Raw genomic sequence first — 21019 nt, 5'->3', positions numbered from 1 at the left:
TGTGTCATCATATGAAAAGCACCCACTGAAACCAAAGCAATGGCATAGCCAAGTAAGAGAGTTCCTGACAATACAACTACAGTCTCCCCACATACACTACACCAAATCTCAGCAGCACAAACCCTCCTGTTGTCTTCAAGAAGGTTATTATTGATTACAAAGGAGAATGGAAGCACACAAAAATGACAGAATACCCTTTAACACAGCAGAGATTGTTCAGTATGTATGCATACACCCAGCACATGCACAGTTCTGTGTCAGCACATAACCTGGCTTGTCCCCACCTCAGGGCTTGCCTGCCTTCACCCTTCCCAGAAGCCTGCCTCTTGCCAGAGCAATCCTTTCTGAAACTTCTTTTTAAATGCCTCCATGAAAGTTCCTGTAATAATAAAACATGCCACAGCTACAATAAAGTGAAAAGCCACCGTGCTCAGAAGGCAGGAGTGCATTTAAGCTCAGCTCCCGTGAAAACTGGCTGCCCGCCCCACCTCCAGCGTCGGTGTCAGGTGGTGTTCACGTGGCACTCACACAGGGAGCCCCAGGTCACCGCTGCCTCCGTGGTCCATACATTTATCAAAGCCGAGTCTAGAGAGCTTCATAGGAAGGAGCTACAGTGGAAAATAGCACCTGTTTTCATTGTTTGTTTTCCAGTGTTACTAAAACACTGTGATTCCCCACCAGCATCTATTCCTTTCTATAACCAATAGTTTAAGTAGTTTTCATGGGCTAACCTAAGGCCCAGGAAAAAATGTCTAACTGATTTCATCATAATTCTCAGAATAAAAGCAAGAATTATTCTTCCAAAAGAACAAGACACTATGTGAAAAGTTAAACTTGGTTAACGTAAGGACTGCAAGTTTTTAGCATAGTAAACCTCAACATTTTATACATGTTCTAATATCTGAGCTCTTTGTACTTTTTCTTTTTTTTTTTTAAACAGAACCAGGGATTGAATTCAGGCCCTTGCGCTTGCCAGACAAGCACTTATTCTACTGAGCCATCTCCCCCTACAAGCTTTTTTAGAAATGTAAAAAGACAAAAGAAAAGAAAAGAAAAAGAAAAAGAAAAAAAGAAAGAAATGTAAAAAGACAGCTGGGGAGATAGCTCCATGGTCTCACCCAGGTTCAATCCCTTGTACTGCCTGCTATGCCATGCCGTGCAGTGCCAGCCCCGGAACTCCAGGTGCACCATGCTGGCCCCAAAACCAAGCATGGTGGCACACACCTATAGTCCTGGGACTGGGGAAGCTGAGACAAAAGGGTCACTAGGAATCTGAACTGTGTAGTGAGATCCTATATCAATAAATAATAAAGAAAAAATAAATTTTAAAGAAATCCAGGCTGCACGACAAAGAATAGATGGGCAAATCACTAGGAGAGAGTTTTCAGAAACAGACCCATCTGCTAGGTGCAGTGGCACTCACCCAGGACCCCACACTCAGCTGCAAGCTCAAGGCCTGCTAGGCTACATAACAAGACCCTGTGCCAAAAAACAAAACATAGAAAAAAAAAAACCTATCTTCGACTACAAGCAAAAATCATAAAATGAAGAAAACAATCTTTTCCATTAACAGCACTAGAACAACTGGACACCCACATGCAAAAACACAAATCCAAACACAGCCTTATACAACTCCAAAAAAAGTAACTCCAAGTAAGCAACACACCTAAATCAACATGCAGAACTACAAAAGCTCCTAAAAGATCACACAAAAGATAATCTAGATGATGTTAGCCAACACCCAATGGTAAGGGGGAAAGGTTCATTTAGCTCAGTCTGTGGAGGGTCCAGTGAATGACCAGCTGGCTCCAAGGCAGCGTGGGCTCCGCAGAGCGGCATCACAGAAGAGAAAGAACCCGTGGTGAGCAGAGGGAGTCAAACCAACAAGACCTGACAGCTTCTTTCCATCCCTTTTGTACCTTCAGGTCCCAGGCTGAGGGCAGTGCCAACCCAATCAGTGGACAGGCTTAGTATTCACACAGTAGCACCACACACTCTAGATCCAGCCACTCTGAAAAAGGCCCACCTGTGACCACATGAGGCATTGGGGGGACATCCAGACACAAATCCTAACAGCTGGATTGGTGATGGGTGCTCTTTCTAGGTCTAGATACTCTAGATCCAGCACCAAAGGCATGAGCCATGAAAGAATAACTGTAAGTTGGATTTGATTAAAAATTTGAAAACAGGGGCCGGGGAGATGGCTCAGTGGAATAAGTGCTTCCCTAGCAAAGCGCAAGGGTCTGAGTTCAACCCCTGGTTCCGGGAAAAAAAAAAAAAAAAAAAAAAAAAAAAAAAATGAAAACAGTCAAGAGAATAAAAAGACAAGCCACAGAAAGGAGAAAACAGCTGCACAAGGTGAATGTGATAAAGCATATTACCCAAAAGAGCTCCTAAAATTCACAAGAAAACAGTCCAAATTTAAGAATGAGCCAGGCAGTGGGGGAGGAAGGGAAAAGGGAGAGAACTGGGGAGGAGGGCACATGAGCCACAGAGCTCACCACAGAAGAGACTTCAGCAACTACATGCATGAGACGCTGTACAGCACACACCACCAGGCATGCCACTAAAGCAGACACACCACACACCTACCGCAATGCACAATAAGAGCAATAATCACGGACAACATCAATGTTTGGCAAGTATGGAGAACCAAGAAATTCTCATTCTTTGCTGGTGAGAAAGCAAAATGCTACTCTGGAGACAGCTGGGTGGCTTCTTGCAAACCCAAATATAACCTGCATGATCCAGTAATCACACTGCCTGGAACTCATCCAAAAGAGCTGAAAACGTCCACAAAAATCCATGCACACACACGTTTACAACAGGTTTATTCATAATTGCCCCAGTGCGGAAGCAACCAAGATGAACTGTCAGAGATGAACAGATAAACTGTAGTATAGCCAAACAACGGAATGCTACAAAGAAGTCAGCCAGGCACGATGGCACATCCCTGTAATCCCAGCACTCAGGGGGCTGAAGCTGGAGGATCACTGCAAGTTGAAGACCAACCTGGGTCATTTAGTGATTGTTTCTCAAAATAAAAAGGGACAGGGTGTCCCTCCACAGTAGAGCACATGGTGAGCACACCCAAGGCCCTGAACTAGATCCCCAATAGTTACAAAAAACAAAAAGTGAATCGACAAAGGAAAAGGGATTGACGGCTAAGTCATTATCACAAGAGTGCCTGAAGAAAATAATAACTTTAAGCAAGCTACAAATCAAACTGTCAAGTATATGGTGAATTTATGATTGTAGTATATGCCACACATAGCTCAATGTGGTATGTACTATATTTGACAAATATACTTCTATTGTGCACCACACGCAAGCAAGGTACGTGAATAATACTGCACAAAGGGATCTTACCATCAGATACCGCTTGGTCCTCCTAACCAGCCTTTTGAAAAACCAGCTCTTAGTAACAAATCATTTAGTTCAACTGGTTTTAATCTCATAATAAAATTCACTAGTCTCATGATAAAGTAGGAGTGAAAATGTGCCCACATGTATAAGAGATAAGTTACTCCAGTAAAAAAATAAACCTTTTCAAAACAGAATGGCTTGTGCCTATAATCCCAGCACTTTGAAGGCTGTGGCAGGAGGCTTGCCACCAGTTGACAGCCAGGCTACACAGTGAGATTGTCTCAAAAAGAAAAACCAAAAAGCTTAACACTCATCTATAACCCTGGCCTTTCTTCTTTTTAAGATAATGTCTCACTAGGTGACTGAGATACCACAAACCTGGCTTCTCATGACTTTAAAACATACCACATACTTTCCTGTTTTCTAGAATATTAAAAAATGTAGTGATTTTGTTATGACAAAAATTTTAACTCTTGTTATCATTCTCATATGAATGACCCCAAAAAATAGGGGGCAAATTAGCCACTCGGAGCTTAAAAAAAAAATAGCAGTTGAGCCTCATTTCATTTTGCTCTGACTCCTGCTTAACCCTAAGCTGTCAATTAATGCCTCAGTAAGACAGGTGGCAGCTGAAATTTCTAGCCACCACCTTGGGCTCCCTCTCAGTTCTGTGCTGAGACCAGACAGGGTCTGCCTCTGTCTGCCTCTACCGCGCACTCTGTGCACCTGCTCCAGCTAGTTAGGGACACATCTGTTTCCTTATCAGCATCTCCCACACACACTCCTTGGAGGAAAGGCTCCCTTCCCATAATGCTGTAGGACGCAGGCTCTGGGATTAGCACACCAGTGACTCTCCTCTTCCGTCCCCAAGGTTCTGGTCTATCCTCCTCAAAAGGAACACAGGCACATGCATATGTACAGGTACACACACACTGAATGTTACATAACAGAAGAGCTTCAAGCAATATTGTTAGCACAGAGAGCAAGCTACACAAAAAGACGTGTTCGACACTTAAGCTTTTCAAAGTAAACTACAGCTGGGTATAGTGGCCCAGAGACTGAGGCCAAAGAACCCCAAGTTTTAGGTCACCCTGGGTGACTTGGTGAGACTCTGTCTCAAAATAAAATATAAAAGGGGCTGGGAGTCAGATGCAGTGGCACACACCCATAATCTCAACTTTTTGGGAGGCTGAGGCAGAAGACTTCCAAGTTCAAGTCCCACTGGGGCATCCTGGCAAAACTATCTCAAAATTTAGCAATGGGCTAGATGCACAGCTCAATGCTAGCACCCTGAGGCCACCCCCAGGACAATAAAGCAACAAGGGTACCCAGATATAGTTTAGCACTCCCTGGGTTCAGTCCATGGGACAGCCAAAAACAAAAAGAAAGGTACATGTGGAGAAAAAGATTTAAAAGAACAAACACAAACATCAAAACTTACACATGGAGAGAGAGAAGAGAGAAGAGAGAAGAGAGAAGAGAGAGAGAGAGAGAGAGAGAAGAAAGAGAGAGGGAGAGGGAGAGGGGGAGAGAGAGAACAAACTTCTGGCTCATATCATATGCCTTTAGATTATTTGAAGCTTTTACAACAGGAAGGTATTTATTACTTCCGTTGTATAATGGAGTTGGAAGGCTACATTTTCTAAAGAAGAATACTTTTAAACATGTAATCATTCATTGCATTTTAAAACATGAGAAAAAGACTTCAAAATAAAACACTGAGTATATAGTGTTTGCAAAGCCTTGCATCACAGAACCATTTGAGCGCCATCCTACTTCACACCGTGTGTTCCTCTCCAGGTCGGGTCAGGGTTACCCAAAAGAAAGGAAAGAGCTGGGTGCATGGGCGCTGGCAGTCAGCTGCTGTAGCAGTGAACAATGAAGATCCCTTGCGTTCACAAGGTAAAGACCAGTTGGGGCAATGCAGCAAGACCCCACAGGAAAACAACAAACCAAAAGCCAAGTGAGAGTGTGCATGACTATGACCCCAGTGGAAGCAGGAGGATCACAAGGTCAAGTTGCCTGGGCAATACAGCAATTTAGCAAGACCCTGTCTCAAAATAACAAAAACAAGCAGGGCTGAGGCTGCACTCAGTACAAAGGCCCTGGGTTCCATCTCCAGTACCAAGGACAAAAGAAACATGCATGCACGCATACATTATTAGGTACAGCAGCTTCGAAGAAACATCCCATATCACCCTGACTCACTCAACTATAGACTTTAGCATAAAGTTCTTTTAAAAGGTCCCTCGGTCTTTTAAGCGACAGTGTCATAAATCTACCTGGGCGTCCACAAGCCGCGTTGGCAGAAGCTTTTAGTCACAATCCACTGTCACAGCAAAAGCTCAGCAGGCCTCACTGTCACAGTGGCCAGCCCTGGGTGGCAGCCACAAGTCACACCCTAATAATGCAGCCCAGGAGATCAACCTGTCTGAGCAGCAGCACCAGCACCCTTCCCTGCCCACATCAGCCAACAATAACATTCAGCTGGAAAGAGATCAGAGCAGGTGGGAACAGAAGGAGAGAAACGCACAGAAACTGAATGGGAAAGCAGAGTTGCAAAGTGGTGAGAATATACACAAAGAAGTAAAATACAAAGGGCATGAAGAGTCCAATAACAAGTGCTTGACCAGGGTCAAACAGGAAGTGACCTAGCACATCCATTTCCACACAGCCCAGCCAGCCTGCCAAATCAATGCTTTCTCACCTGGTCTTCCTCGGGCCTTTCTCCACACAGCACTGTGGACTACTCTCTCCATTTCAGTTCAGCCATACTCTCCTGGTCTGGCCAGTGCTGCCTCCTCAGGGCCCTACCATCCCATAGAATCTGTCTTAGGAATGCTTCTCTCTCTTATCTATACTTCCTGTCTATCTAATACTATCCTAGGGGTTAAGGTTAAACTGTAACCGCTAGGGAAAGAACCTCTAAAGTACCTAATCTCCCAATCCAATCTCTGTGCCAAACTCCACACCAGCATCTTTGTAAAACAGATTTAACACCAGAATCATTTCTTTCTTCTAGAGCCAAGGTCCTGCTGAATTGCCCAGGCTGAACTTGTGGTCCTCCTGCCTCAGTCTTCAAAGTAACTGGGATTACAGGCCTATATCCTACACTTGGCTCAAAATTATCATCTTTCTAACACGGAAGAGATTCCCGCTCTTCCTCAATTCCCTGTTTATGTTACTGGCATAACATCGTCCAATACTCAAGTGCAAAAACTCTCAGTAATTTAAAAACCTCCTTCAGTTTTCCCTTAACATTGAATTATGTGACCTGCTCAATCATTTCCTGCAAAAATATATTCTTCAAATTTATTTTTCAAATATTTCCAACCCTCTTTCTGTAATCAGCAGCAAAACATGAAAGACAGGCTCCCTCTGCCTAGTTTCCCTTCCTCATGACCTACCACACCGAGTGCTCTGAAATATCTCTTAGCAGCCAGGGGCTGGGATGACAGTTCCGCGGTGCACTGCCTGCCTGGCAGACACAAAGGCCTGGCTTGATACCCAACACCACACACATTTGCACACATGTACATACACGCATGCCCACTGTCACGGTGGCACAAACCTGTTATCCCAGCACTCTGGGAGGCTGAGGCAGGAAGACAGAAAGCCCTCTGTAAGAAATGAACAAAGCCCCTTAATCAAAAAAATGAAATGCCTTCAGTATACCACTCAAGAATCTTCATAAATGGGCCGGGGAGATGGCTCAGTGGAATAAGCGCTTCCCTGGCAAGCGCAAGGGCCTGAGTTCAATCCTCAGTTCCGCCAAAAAAAAAAAAAAAAAAAAGAAGAATCTTCATAACTGATAGTTACCATTTTAGCTTTTCTTCTCCTCACACCTGAGTGAGGAGGCTTTCACTCAACACAACTCCACCTGCCAAAATCCTATGTGTTTGAAGATCTCCCCAAGGCTCAGATTTACTAGGTGCTCCCTGATCCTATGAACTAGAAATTATCACAGTCTCTCTCTCCCTCTTTATGATTTGGATTCTGGTTTTTCTGTGTAGCAGCTCCACGTGGCCTACTGATTTGTAAGCACCGTTACAGTTTCTTCACCTTTGTTACCATCTCACAACTTAAGATAGTGCTCTGCACACGAAAGATGCCCCACGGGAGCTTCCAGGGACAGAGGAAAAAAGCTTCCAGTACAAACTAACAAATTACCAGTGATTTGCTCACTGGCACAGGGTTCAGCACAGAAGTCGGCTGACAAAGCGATGACATGGGAAAAAGTAAGCAACAATAAGGAGCACACTCAACACCACCGTGAGTGATCTCTGGAGTTAAACCACAGATTCCATAAAGGCAAGAAAAATATTCTCCTCTCTGCATTCCCACCCATCTACCCAGGGCCAAGCCCCAGCAGGCAATGAACAAACACTGATGAATCCTCAGGAAAAAGGTGGAAGAGAGGTCGAATTATAGGCCATAATACCAGCACTCGAAGGATCCATGCTCGTCACCAGAATGGACTGCAGAGTAAGATTCTCTCTCAAAAAGACACACACAGGCACACATGCACGCACATGTATGCACACACACACACACAAATGAACAGAACATAGTGGAGGTATGACAAGAAAGACAACATACTATTGGAGTGGGGCAGCTGCCAGAAAAGCTACCACAAAATGAGTTTTTTCACAGGATAAAACTTACAGATCTCACCTCCTCCCCTCATTTATGGAGGAAAGGGCTGAGGTCTAGAGAATTTAATGATTTTCCAGAGACACACCTGAATGTGGCATAGTCCCCAGGGATAAGACTGAAAAGCCTTGGGAAGATGCTGAGCAGTGAGGGGCAGAGCCAGGCAGTCCACACATGGTGGCCACTGAGGGGACCTCTGCCTTGCCCACATGCGTTTTTTTGTTTTGTGTTGTTGTGGTGGTTCTAGGGAATGAACCCAAGGCCTTTCTAGGAAGCTACATCTCCAGCCCTTTTCAAATTTTTCATTCTGGAGCAGGCTCTTGCTAAATTGCTAAAATGCCCAGATTGCCTCAGACACATGATCCTCCTACCTTAGCCTCTCAGAGTGCTGCGATTATTGGTGTTCTTCACCATGTTCAGATGATTCTATTTCTTTATAAAGGGAAAAATTTAGTACAATGACTCATAACAGTAACAACATCTGCCTTTTGTACAGTGATGCCAAAATTTCTGCCTGGAGGTATTATGAGGAAATGAATTCAAATTGTACAATACTCACCTCTTACTATTCAAGAACAGGCAGGTTGCTCTGGCTGAAGTATTCCACAACAAAATAAACAACCCCAAAACAAGGAAATAAAATTTCAAAAAGAGAGCAGCTTCAGGCATTGGCATTAAGAAACTGGGCGCTAGTACTTCAGCGCTCAGGCTCTGAAATCAGACATTCAGTCAAATTCTGGCACAGTCAATGACAGCAGATGCACGGCGAGTTACCTAGCCACACGGAGCCTTGGTATTCATGTCTTCCACATTTGGGGGAACTAAGAGGACACTGGGGACTGAAACTAGAGCCTTCACACTTATATCCTAGCCTTTTTTTTTCCCCCTAAATTGCCCAGAGTGGGCTCAAACCTGCAATCAGCCTGCTTCAGCCTCCCAGAGTGCTGGATGACAGGTCTGTGTCCCCAGGCCTGGATACATTTTTTATAAGGATTAAAGCCAGCGCATACATTATTTCCACCATGATGCTCAATACCTAATTATAGGCATAAGCACAGTGACTATTAGATACAAAGAGAAGGAAAACACCCAGCAACAGGCATAGCGTGATTGGGTAGTCAGGAGAACAAAAGCACACAACAGGGAAATTTGAAAAACACACACAGAGATATTTGAAAACCAAGCCAGACATAATGTGACACAGTGGTTTGGCCTCCTTTGCTAAATGAAAACTTACAGGCCAGTTTTACTCACATGTCAAGAAAACTGTGTTCTAAACAGTTTTAAAATTAGTTCTTCACATTCAATGCACTATAAAATTAAGATGAAGTAGTAAGACCTTCTATGTGACATGCCTAGATTACAGAATTAAGTAACTATCACTGAATCTTAAATGAAGGCCATTTTATCAATTGTGACTTTCACGTACAATTGGGAGCTTTCTAGACCTGCAGATCTGTACTATACAATGACATCTAAACATTAATTATGCTGTGTAATGCAAATGACAGCCCATGTAGTTCTTTCAGCTAAGGATGGCAACAGAAGGCACTGGTTCCCGGAAGAGGAACCATAAAGCAGGTAACTCATGACAGTAATCTGCACAAAGACTGAAGACCTGGTGGAAATAAGAAAGACATGAAGACAGTAGCTGGAAGTGACAAGATTCGCCTACAGGTTAGACGAGGAGAAGGGTGGAAGCTGGGGTCAAGCCTGACCCCCATCTATGACGGCACTGAGATGCGAACACGCACAAGACAAATCTGGGACAGAAGACTCAGTTTTGAATGTGTTGACTTTCTGGCTCTATAGACCACCTGATAGGGGTTGTGTAGAGGAGACAGTTACTCTAGACTAAACTATGACTTCAGAAGTGCCAGCAATGGACACTAGACACAAACAAGGCAATTAGCAAAGGGAGAGAAGACAAAGGGCCCCAAACTGAGCCAAACACTGAAATCAGCAGCAGCAGAGATAGAAAGGAGGTGGGGTGTGAAACTGTTGGGCCAGATTACAGGCTCCTACTTTAATCTCTGGCTTCTTGGAGAGCTTTCAAAGACCACATACTGTTGAATTGTCGTGAACTGTTAGCCATGGTTACCTAGGGACTGAGAAAGGACCTGAGATTATCATGCCATTGTAAGGAGACTGTAAAAGAGTCCCTGCCTTACATGCACACCAAGTGCACACTTGTTAACTGAGCAGAAACCCATTCACCTGGCAAAGGAGAAGAGGGTGGCAGAGCCTCCTGGCACAAAAGCAGTCTCAGCCAAGGTTCCACTCTCAGGGCACAGTTGTACCCCTCCCCTCTCTAACCTACTCCTATACCACCTCCAAACAGGCTCCCCACCTGTCTCGCCTATCCCAGTGCACCTAACCCAGTCTCCCCCAGAGCCACTCACTTACAGACAGACAGCCTTACAATATCAGATGCAGTTCTGGGTGAAGGCAGCTGAAAATCAAAATTCATTCAGTCTGCACAGTAGATCATTTAAACTGGGATCTGAAGTTAGACCACCAAAGCTCGGAAATCAGATTTGCTACTTACTTCTGTTTGCATTTTTAAAGCTAATATCTAACTCTAAAGGTTCACTATTATTTTTACTGCTTCTCTCACAACCAAGTACTCAACAGCAGCAACCCGTCACAAAAACGTTTGAGAGAATTTACTAATTCCAATAACATTGCTTTCTCACATAAGAAAAATTAATCACGGTTAATATGTATGATCTTTAAATTACAAAAATGTATCAATGATTTCTCAAAAAACCCAGGATTCCAGAATATTCCTTCATGTAACAAACCAATAAAAGTTGCGCTAGTCCACAAAATAGCTACAATCCAATTTTTAAATGGGCAAATGACCTGAATGCAAACTTCTCAAAAGAAGAAATACTGCCTGATATAGTGGTGCAGGTCTGTAATCCCAGCACACAGGAGGATGAGGTAGGAGGACTACCTTGAGTTCCAGGCCAGCCCGGGCTATGTAGTGAGTTCAAGACCAGGCAGGGCTACACAGTGAAAATCTGCCTCAGAGAGAGAAGAGAGGAGAGGAGAGGGGAAGGGGAAGGGGAAGGGAAAAGAAGGCAAGGGAAATTTCTGAAACAGTTGAGTGCTTCCAGGTTGTGCCCCCATACTGAAAGGACAAACACCCACCCTGTGACAGAATCTCAGCCCAATTACCACGACCATCACTAAAACACGCCAGACACAGAAAGACAACCACTTGAGTTCTCTAACATGGCAACTAATACAAAAGTTGACCTAAATATTGAATCCTGATAACCAGAAGCTGGGAAGGGGAGGAGACGCAGGGAAGCTGGATAACAGGTACTAAAACCCAGTTACACAGAAGGAAGATTCTGGCATGCAGTAGCAGTGCTGCGCCAGCAGGTTACAATAAGCCACTAATGCATAAGACCTGCATGGAAAAGAACAACTTATTGTATGTTATATGAAGATCTAGAGGAGGAACTTAGAGGTTCACACATAAATAAATAATAAAGAGAGGACAGTATCATGATCTGACCGCACACACTGCATTCACCCACTGCAATATCACAGTGACACCGTAAAGTATAATAGATGTTAATCAATGCAATACGCTTTGGGAGTTGGGCTGCTGGAGGTGCAGCTCAATGATACAGAACGTGCCTCGTATGCAGGAGGCCCTGGGTTCACCCCTGACACCCCGCACGCACACATAATATATAGATACAGATACAGATATGTAGATATAGATATATAAAGAAAAAGTACACTCTAGTTTTTAAAAAGACTACAAAAGTACTTAAAATTACAATGCAAGGCTAGAGAGATAGCTCGGTAGAATAAGTGCTTGCCTGGCAAGTACAAGAGCCTGAGTTCAATCCTCAGTTCCTAAAAAAAAAGACAGAAAATGTTAGTGTATGAGTTGCTTTTGGGGGCCAGGGAGATGGCTCAGAAGAATAAGCGCTTCCCTGGCAAGCACAAAGGCCTGAGTTCAATTCCTGGTTCGGCAAAAAAAAAAAAAAAGCAAGTTTACAATGCAAAAACTGTTTGTTTTTCGAGGACAGGAAATAAAACCCAAGCCCTCTGCACTGAGCTAATACCCAGTTGTTTGGTTTGGGTTTTTTTTCCTTTTTTTTTTTTTTTTAATTTTGAGACAGAATCTCTAAGAGTTACCCAAACTGGTTTCAAACTTGCAGTCTTCCTACCTCCACCCCTAGAATTCTGGGATTGTAGGCATGTGGTACTAACCTTGCCAAAAATTAACTTTATGAAAAATTACATTTTTTTTCTTCAAAGTAATTACAGAGCATAGGGTAAGGAGCATAAAACAGATACTAAAACAATACCTGCCCTGATATTACCTAGCTTAATAGAAATCTACATGGATTTATATTAGCCCACAGAGTTCATTATAGAATAGAATAGAGATCATAATTTTGAGTTATATATAATAATTAATCCACTATATTCATATATATTTGCTATTTCAAATTTGGTAGGGGGACTGGGGAGATGGCTCATAAGCGCTTCCCTGGCAAGCGCAAGGGCCTGAGTTCAATCCCCAGTTCCGCAAAAAGAAAAAAAAAAAATTGGTAGGGACTTTTCATTTTAGCACACATTACCAATACTATAATATATTACCAATTATTACTGGACCATACAATTGACCTTTTCTTTTTTTCTGGTACCAGGGACCGAACTCAGGATCTTGTGTTTACCGGGAAGGCACTTACGTCACTGAGCTATCTCCCCGGCCCTAATACAATCAACCTTTAAATACAAGCACTCTTCAAGCAACTTTCCAAGCCTCAACTAGCAGGAATTAGGAATGCAAATGAACCAGCAGAAAAGTATAAAAGCAAGGTATATAAAATAAAGCCATATTAATATGCTGAGCTGTGAAAGGCTCAAGTCAACAACTTCTATGGATAACCCACTGCTATTGCGGACTGCTGGACTGTGTTGGATTGTTTTGCTGAATTCACGCACCTTAGTATTTAGATGCCAGTGGAATACCCATTTCTGATAGAACTAAACAAAAAAAAAAGGCGATACAAAGGAAGGACCATTTTGTATCTGTATATGCAGAATAATTAGGACAAACATACAGCTACTTTCACTTAACTCAATCAGAAGAAAGATTTGTACTAATAATGTTTGGACAGGACATTCTGTCTGCATCTTGTACTATGGATAACCACTAAGAAGATAACAATGTACAATGTATTAATTATTGAAACTGTCCTATTAATCAGCTTTGAAACTGTCTCACTGATATTTCTCAATAAAACAAAATAAAATAAAATAAAATAAGATAGAATGCAAATGAACTGTTTTATCATTAAGGCTCTGGCCAGCCAGTCCTTGTGGCACAAATGAATGAATGAATGAGGATGTGGTTCAGTGGAAAGGCCTTGAGTCCATCAAGTCTCTACACGCCCAAAACAAGATTCTATGTACCCATAACCTCAGATACCCTTAACTATCTACCTTTGTACCCTAAATCAAAAGAGATGGTCCATCCCCTCACCCTTGAGTATTTGCACTAAGCTACATCCCATCCTTTTTATTGTGTGTCCAGGCTGGGCCTGAACTTACAATTCTCCTGCCTCAGCCTCCCAGAATGCTGTGATTCTAGGTGTGCATAAACTATAGGCTGTCATTTTTTTTTTTTTTTTGGTGGAACCAGGGATTGAACTCAGGCCCTTATGTTTGCCAGGCAAGCGCTTATTCCACTGAGCCATCTCCCCAGCCCCCCTTTTTTTTTTTTAATTTAAGGGCAGCTTTATTGGCATAACTTGATTTTATCAGTGGGCTTGTACATGTGGTGAAACTATAGTTTCATAAGTACAATAATAATTATTAAGATTCTTTGAGAATTTATCACATGCTATATAATGTAATTGACATGGCTTCACAATTATTAATTCATTTAGTCCCTACAATAGCCCAATAAATGCTATCATTAGCTCATTTTATAGATAAGCTAAAATTCAAACACATTAGATAACTTACAGAAGAAAACACAGTAGAAGAACTCTCAAATTTTATTCACAATCCAAGAGTAGCAATTGATTCTGAATTTCCCACTATCCCAGATTAAGTCTTTCTAGAAGGGGCTGGGGACATGGCTCAGTGGAATAAGCGCTTGCCTGGCAAGCGCAAGGGCCTGAGTTCAATCCCTGGTTCCACCAAAAAAAAAAAAAAAAAAGTCTTTCTAGATTTAAAAATTATTTTAAATCATTCTTTGAATCCAATAAAATAGGTGACTCAGTCTAGGATCATCAATTGATCCAAAGGCCAATTGGGAAAGTGGATACTCAAGAAACATCAACCCACAGATTACTAGCCAAATGCAAATAGGAAAATGAGCCTTACAACAAGAGACCTAGTAGTCACTTTAGCCAAGCGATCGAATTTAGCATCATTAATAATGGGAGAACCTGGATATTATATGCCTCCCAATGAGATACAATATGAAATACAAAATCAGGTACTTAAGAACCATTCTTACCAAAACTGTTCAATCTGAATGTAATCAAGTCCTTACATTTAATTCCCAGCTCACAAGAAATAAAAAATAAAGATCAATTTTACAATGCAACTATTATTTTAAAATTATAAATATAGGAAAACCTACATGATAATCAGGTATGTTAACGTAGGTTTTTGTTTTGTTTTGGGTAGGGTTTTTTTTTGTTTTGTTTTTTGTCTTTTTTGAGACAGTCTCACTATGCAGTTCAGTCTAGCTTTGAGCTCACTTTGTAGCCCAGCCTGGTCTGGAACTCTCAAAAATCCTCCTACCTCAGCCTCCCCAGTGCTGGAAGGGTGCTGAGATTACAGGTGTGCACCATTATGCCCATCTTAGACTAGTCTCTTCAACGTCAGTGTCAAGGCCAAGTGTGGTGAAGCCTCTAATGTCAACTATTTGAGAGGCTGAACAGGATTGCAAATTCAAAGCTAGCCTGGAAAAACACAAACAAAAAAACAAAGCTATCCTGGGCCACTCAGCAAGATCCTGTCCTTCCCCTCTCCCACCAAAAAAAAAAAAAAAGACTCTGGGAGTGTAGCTCAGTGTTCCCTAGATTCCATGCACCATATCAAGACAAAAAGCATTGTCACGAAAAAAAAAAAAAGTTGAAATAAACAACTAGTGTGTTTGGGGAAAGAAATGAAGAATGAGAAGAATATGTATATATCACAGGCTATATGACTAATTTCTAAGTGTTTTAATGTTAGTCCAGTTATATAAGAAACCATGTTTGAGAAATGAAGATTGAAGTACCTAAGAATCAAATGTTTTGGGGCTGGAGAGATGGCTCAGTGGTCTAAAGCACCTACTTGAAACAAGCGTGGCAAAGCACAGGGACCGCGGTTCGATCCCCAGCACCACATGCCAGCCAGACCCGCCCCCTGGTGGGCTGAGCTGGCCACACACACACACAATAAATAAATGTAATAAATAAAAATAAATAAATAAATAAAAAAGAATCAAATGTTTTGAAGTCTACAGTTTACTTTCAAATCATGCAGTGCACAAATATATTTGTGAGTGTAGGAAAGCTATCTATACAGGATCACTGTGTCCTTTTAACTTTTCTATATGCCTTAGAATTTCATAATAAAAGGTTACCCAAAAAAGTACCTTGGAAATAGTCTCCAAGCTCATCTTTACTTTCCTTTTCAGGTTATTAGAGCCTAAAGGGAAAGAGGTAAGCTGGCTGCACCACTGTAGTTCACCTGGGAACATGGCAGAGATGGAGTTGACCCAAATTCTTTATACTTCAGCCATGCACCTCTGAGAAAGCTACCCCAAAGCTCAAGAGTTTAAATCTAAAGTACTGTGATATCAACAGGGCCTGTGATGCACACTCGGTGATGTGGCAGAGTACACTGACCTCCGAAGCATCTGCCTCAACAGGGATGGGCTGGCTGATGGGTTTGTTGTCTTGCTTACTCGGGTTAATTAATTTCCAGCAGTAGCTACCCCAGTGGGCACCACCGGGAGGAATATGGAGTGGTGTGGCCATGATGGAAAAGAGCTAAAGAAACTGTAAGGCAGCTCCTCAGCAATGAACACTGGACCACGCGCCTGGGCACAGCCCCACAAGAAAGCACCCATGCTCAAGGCAGCATTCTCACCACAGCCAAAGGGACTGCAATTGGTGGGCCCTGCCAGGACTGCACATGCGCTATGCGCACACCAGTGCAACCCTGTAGGTTCTGCAAGCAGAGTGCAGGGGCCCCAGGCTCCACTTCCACTATCCCACCACCCGCAGAAAGGAAATCCTGAGGCAACACCACCCTAAACTTGTCCAGGCAGCTCACGTGGCAGGGTTATGTGTGAGGACTGATTCCACCTGTCACCCTGAGCGGGCTGAGGCCATCTAGGGAAGGACCAGCATGGACCAGTCTGACCGAGCAGCTGCCCACACCAGCAGGCATAGCATCACCATGAGCAGCACTTGGAAGGCAAGAAGCACAGCAAGGGAGTGGCCGGCCAGCCTGCTCTCCACCTCCAGACCTGGGTGCCGGGCTTTAGGCCTCTTGGACAGGGGACACAGCTCTTCTAGCCTCCATCTGCAGACAACGCCCCAGCTCCTTGGAGCTGCCCCTCAGCGTCCTGGTTATATGAAAATACCCTGTGAGGTCAGTTTCTTCGGAAAGCCTGTGCATTCTGCTGCGTGCACTTCACTGCAATTTACAGTGGAGTTCCTGAGAGTTTACCTCGCCTGGTAGGGCAGCCCACATGTGGCTGGTGCTTCGTAGTCCTTAGCAGGAGGCCAGCGAAGGCCCACAAGAGAGCACCTGCGTCCTGAAGACCCACACTGAAATGCAACGCTTAACGTGGACAGCTGGTAGGGAAGGGAAATTCATAGAGGATAAAATGGCAGAAGAAAGGAGAGGAAAATGGCAATCCTCAAGGCTTCCATGTGACTTCTGGGAATCTGTTCTGACCTCAGCAAGGGGGTATGCAGGAGTTTTAATGCTGGGTGGGAGAAGGCCATATCCTCCAGCTGCAATTCTTGGGGTTCCATTTTTCCACTTCCCCCACTGCTCTGCAGGCTGGCCTTCCACCAGCTCGCAGGTGTCTCATGGGCACGAAGCTCTTCTGCCTTAGAGGAGGCGCATGCATCCCCAGGTTTCCGACCCTTTCCTTTTCCAAGCTGCTCCAGGTTACAGCAAGACTGCCCTGATGTCCTAGAGGCAGAGCTTTCCACAGGTGGGAGGACACGTGATCCCAGGGGTCCAAGCCCTACAAGCCCACAAGCAGCGCCTAGGAAAGGCTCTGCCAGCCAGGCCAGGCAGGATGCTGGCCCGAGACTCCAGGACCGGAAGGAGAGAAAGTTCTGCTGCCCAAGGGACTTGTTACAGCAGGAAGACTGACTGACACCATCCTTCCTCCATGACTCTCCCACAGAGAGGTGGACATGACCTTTCATCAGAAGAAATTGAAAGCTTCCTTCTCACCCAGAGAAAAGAAAAAAAAAAGGGGGGGGGGAGTCCCTTAGGACTCCCTGCACAGGCATGCCCACAAGGTTTCATCAGTTTCGATAGTTTTCTCCTAACTACAGAAAAACTGCTAGTAGCAGAGATACAGTGACGCCTCCAACCAAAAAAATGAGACCAAAACAAACAAATAACGTTAGCAGATCCAAAAACAAAGCAGGAAACAGAACATTTCAAAGAAATTGTAATTAACTTGCTGAACCCATGAAAAAGGGACAATGTGCTGTAATACAGAAAAACACAGCTCCTTTCAAAAAAAATTAAACTAGCCAGGTGTGGTGGTACATGCTGAGGTAGGATGATCACTGGAATTCAAGGCCACCTGAACTGTACAGTGAGACCCTGTCTCAAAAGGAAAAACAAAAAAAGCTGAAATTGTCAAATCCAGGGAAAAAAATTGAAATTTCCCAGACAGACCACAGAGCAATTTGTTCAAGTTCAGATTTCTCCACAACAACACTGAGAACCACATTCCAACTTTTGAGGGAAAGCACTTTCCAACACAGAGATCTCTCAGCAGCCAGGAAGTCAAAGTTGAGGTAAAAGCAGTATCAGAATGGGGACTGTCTCAGCACGCTTCACAGGGGCACACCAGCAGAGAAATGTATGCACAGGAGGCCAGAAGCCAAAGGAAGCCACAGCAGAGGAAGGGACTCAGCAGAGGTGAAATTTCCAAACTGTGAGTAGGGAAAGTCCCAAGGCAACAGTTGGGGAGCGGCACTAGAGGAAGCAGGCCAGGCCCCAAAGGAAGGACAGCGACAGAGGGACAGCCAGGGGAACAAATGGGGCAGCTAAGCTTATCTGACAGATCTGCCCAGGCGGAAAATTGTATTGAGAAGTAATTCATGGAGCTCGAGGGTAAGGAAAGACTCAGGCCAGTGAAAAGGAGGTACAAAAGAGGACACAAAACCTGGAATCAGTCAGCGACTCCAGCAGCGGCAACAGACACTTGGCCAGATGATGAAAACATTTTAACCTAAAATCGTGAAGACCATAAAGGAAGCAAAGCTGAAGAATCTTCAAGTACCTAGCCCTACAAAATCACTGATATCTACATACCTCAAATTAATGCTAAAAAAGCTTTAATTTCATCAAACTCTATAACTATACTGTTAAGGGGAAAACTCAGTGAAATGGTCTTAAATTTAACAAGTATTCCAGGGTCTTTGAAAGGAAAAAAATACACCATTGAGTCCAAAGCAAAACACTACAAAAATGAAAGATCTATGCAAATTTTATTGGTTATCGGAATAACTGGAGGTATGTACTATCTGGTATGTTCTAAACGTAATTCTAAATGTTGGATACTTTCAGTGCAGGGCCATTTTTACCATCTACATTTTTCAACTTGACAATCACCTCTGTGGGTATTTTCTGGTTTTAAAATTCTAAAATGAAGGCCAAGGTGATAGCTCAGTAGAATAAGCACCTTCCAGACAAGTGCAGAGTCCTGAGTTCAATCCCCAGTACTGCAAAAAATAAACAATTAAATTCTAAAATATTTTGCACTTTTTATAAAAAGCAAACTTGCTGGGCACGGTGGCACATGCCTGTACCCTCAGTATTCAGGAGGCTGAGACTGAAGGGCCTTGAGTTGGAGGCCAGCATGAACTACACAGCAAGATCATGTCTCAAAAACACATAATAAAAGCAAACTTATCTTTTACGTAATGCCTCACACCATATCCCACAAGCCAGCTATAGCTCTACACAGAGAGGCTTTAGATGCAAAAGACATCAGCTCCCATCTTAACCAGCCTAGCCCACTAGGACGCTTGTACAACTCACTTGCTCCTCCCACCTAACTTTCAAATTTACTGTCAATGATCCTTCCTCTATCAGGATTTGCCCATCTTTTAAATTTGTTATGGAAAAATAATTGTTATGGAGCCAGAAAAATTAATAACCATGCTTCAGACCCCACTTATTAAATATCCTGCCTGGTGGTCTTTTACATACACCTTTTTTATTAAATCTGAATACTTTCTGTTTAAATGACAGCCAAAGTAAAAATAAAGCAGTTCCAAGGGCTTTTCAAAACGCTAGATGAATATGAGTTTAACTGTCTAATGGAATTGGGGCAGTCAGTTCTTCTGAAGACCATATATGTTAGTTTTATTTTGATGAAAGACAGTCCTTGTTTAAAAGTCTGTAGAGCTAACTTCTGGTTCTGATTCAGACTATTCAACCAATGCCCTATGAATAACTGCAGAATTACTGAACTATGTAGAACCAGCCCAGGGCAACGTTAAAAAGAGGTCTACACCTGAAGCAACAGATGCAAAGACTTTACCGAGAAATGAGCATTGTATTTCAAATTAGAACTTGTATATGTGTAATTCACACCTATAATTAAGACACATATATAGACTTGCTATTTTACTACCACCATTTCTTCAGTAGTTAAAATCTCAATTCAATGAATCCAAACTTGAGAAGGATATGACTATTTCCCAAGAGGGAAGGACCTCCACCGTTAAATTACCATTATGATACTGAAGAGCAATCTTCTTCCTTTTTTTTTTTTCTGTCAATAACAAGCACTTCTGTCAAAACAACAACCTTACAGAAGAATTAACATAGTTACACATCTTTACGTATTTTCAAACGTTTTTAAACATATGTTCACTCCCTCAGAGAACTTACACAAAGCAAATGCGTAATTCACACACTGCAAGCGGGACTGACACCACCCACGCTGCATTCGGACACATTTCCAGGCACTTATAACTTTCATTTTATATCTAGCCATTAAAAATATGCACTTCCAAACACAGGCCATCTACAACTCCACGGTAGAGGAGTATAAACTCCATCTCCAAAACCCCTTTCTCTGAGTCAACCCTCCCCAAACCTGAGATCTTTACTATTGCCCTTGGCTCGGACGTCAAAGCTTCGCTGTGGGCAAAAACATCAAAGAAAAAGTAACACTGTTGCTCATACTCCAGTGGCGCAGGACTTTAATTATCAGAAATAAATCACCCTAATCCAAACAGAAGTTTTCACAATATAAACTACCTTTAGATCAGCAACAGCATTTAATTACTTTCCAAAACAAAACAAAACGACCGTTTCACCACAGTGCGTAGCAATCTATATTCACAAGGAAGATCAGCGTAGCTTTGAGCTCGCGCAACAGAAAGGCTTTCAGCGGCTCTGCACGCCGTACTGTCAAATCCTCACGCACGCCCGGCTACACAGGTCAGCCCGTCCGTTTTTAAAAGAACGCTGTCTGAAAACACTGCGTGACTAGCCCACACTCAAACCGAAAGCGTCCGCACAGCACGCGTCAAGAATCTGCCTTTTTCTGACGCTGAATCACTGCGCAGTCTTTCGACCTGGCGCTGAACCGCGGCGGATCCCGATTTTGCCGTCTGCGGCAGGCAGGAAACACGAACATGGCTGAAACCCCGCGGCCCGCGGCTCCCGCTCCCGCTCCCGCAAGACGCCGGCGGCGGCCGGGCCGCGGCGCTCTCCACGCCCCTCTCGCAGCACCCGC

At 43.3% G+C, this 21019-nt stretch overlaps 1 protein-coding gene across 1 annotated transcript in view; it reads right to left on the bottom strand.

Moving 5' to 3' along the window:
- Rsbn1l (round spermatid basic protein 1 like) overlaps positions 1-21019 on the bottom strand; it is an 80253-nt gene that overhangs the window by 58668 nt on the left and 566 nt on the right. The window contains exons 2-4 of the mRNA XM_023724318.1: positions 20375-20418; positions 11368-11440; positions 2593-2692 (exon numbers count right to left, since the gene is read on the bottom strand). Of these exons, the coding sequence (XP_023580086.1) occupies positions 2593-2692; positions 11368-11440; positions 20375-20418 (217 nt within the window). The remainder of the gene's footprint in view (positions 1-2592; positions 2693-11367; positions 11441-20374; positions 20419-21019) is intronic.

Source organism: Octodon degus, unplaced genomic scaffold (assembly GCF_000260255.1).
Source record: "Octodon degus isolate 3935 unplaced genomic scaffold, OctDeg1.0 scaffold00108, whole genome shotgun sequence".
NCBI lineage: Eukaryota > Metazoa > Chordata > Mammalia > Rodentia > Octodontidae > Octodon > Octodon degus.
Note: the sequence above shows the minus strand (reverse complement) of the source record. Positions and strands in the feature narration are given on the sequence as shown.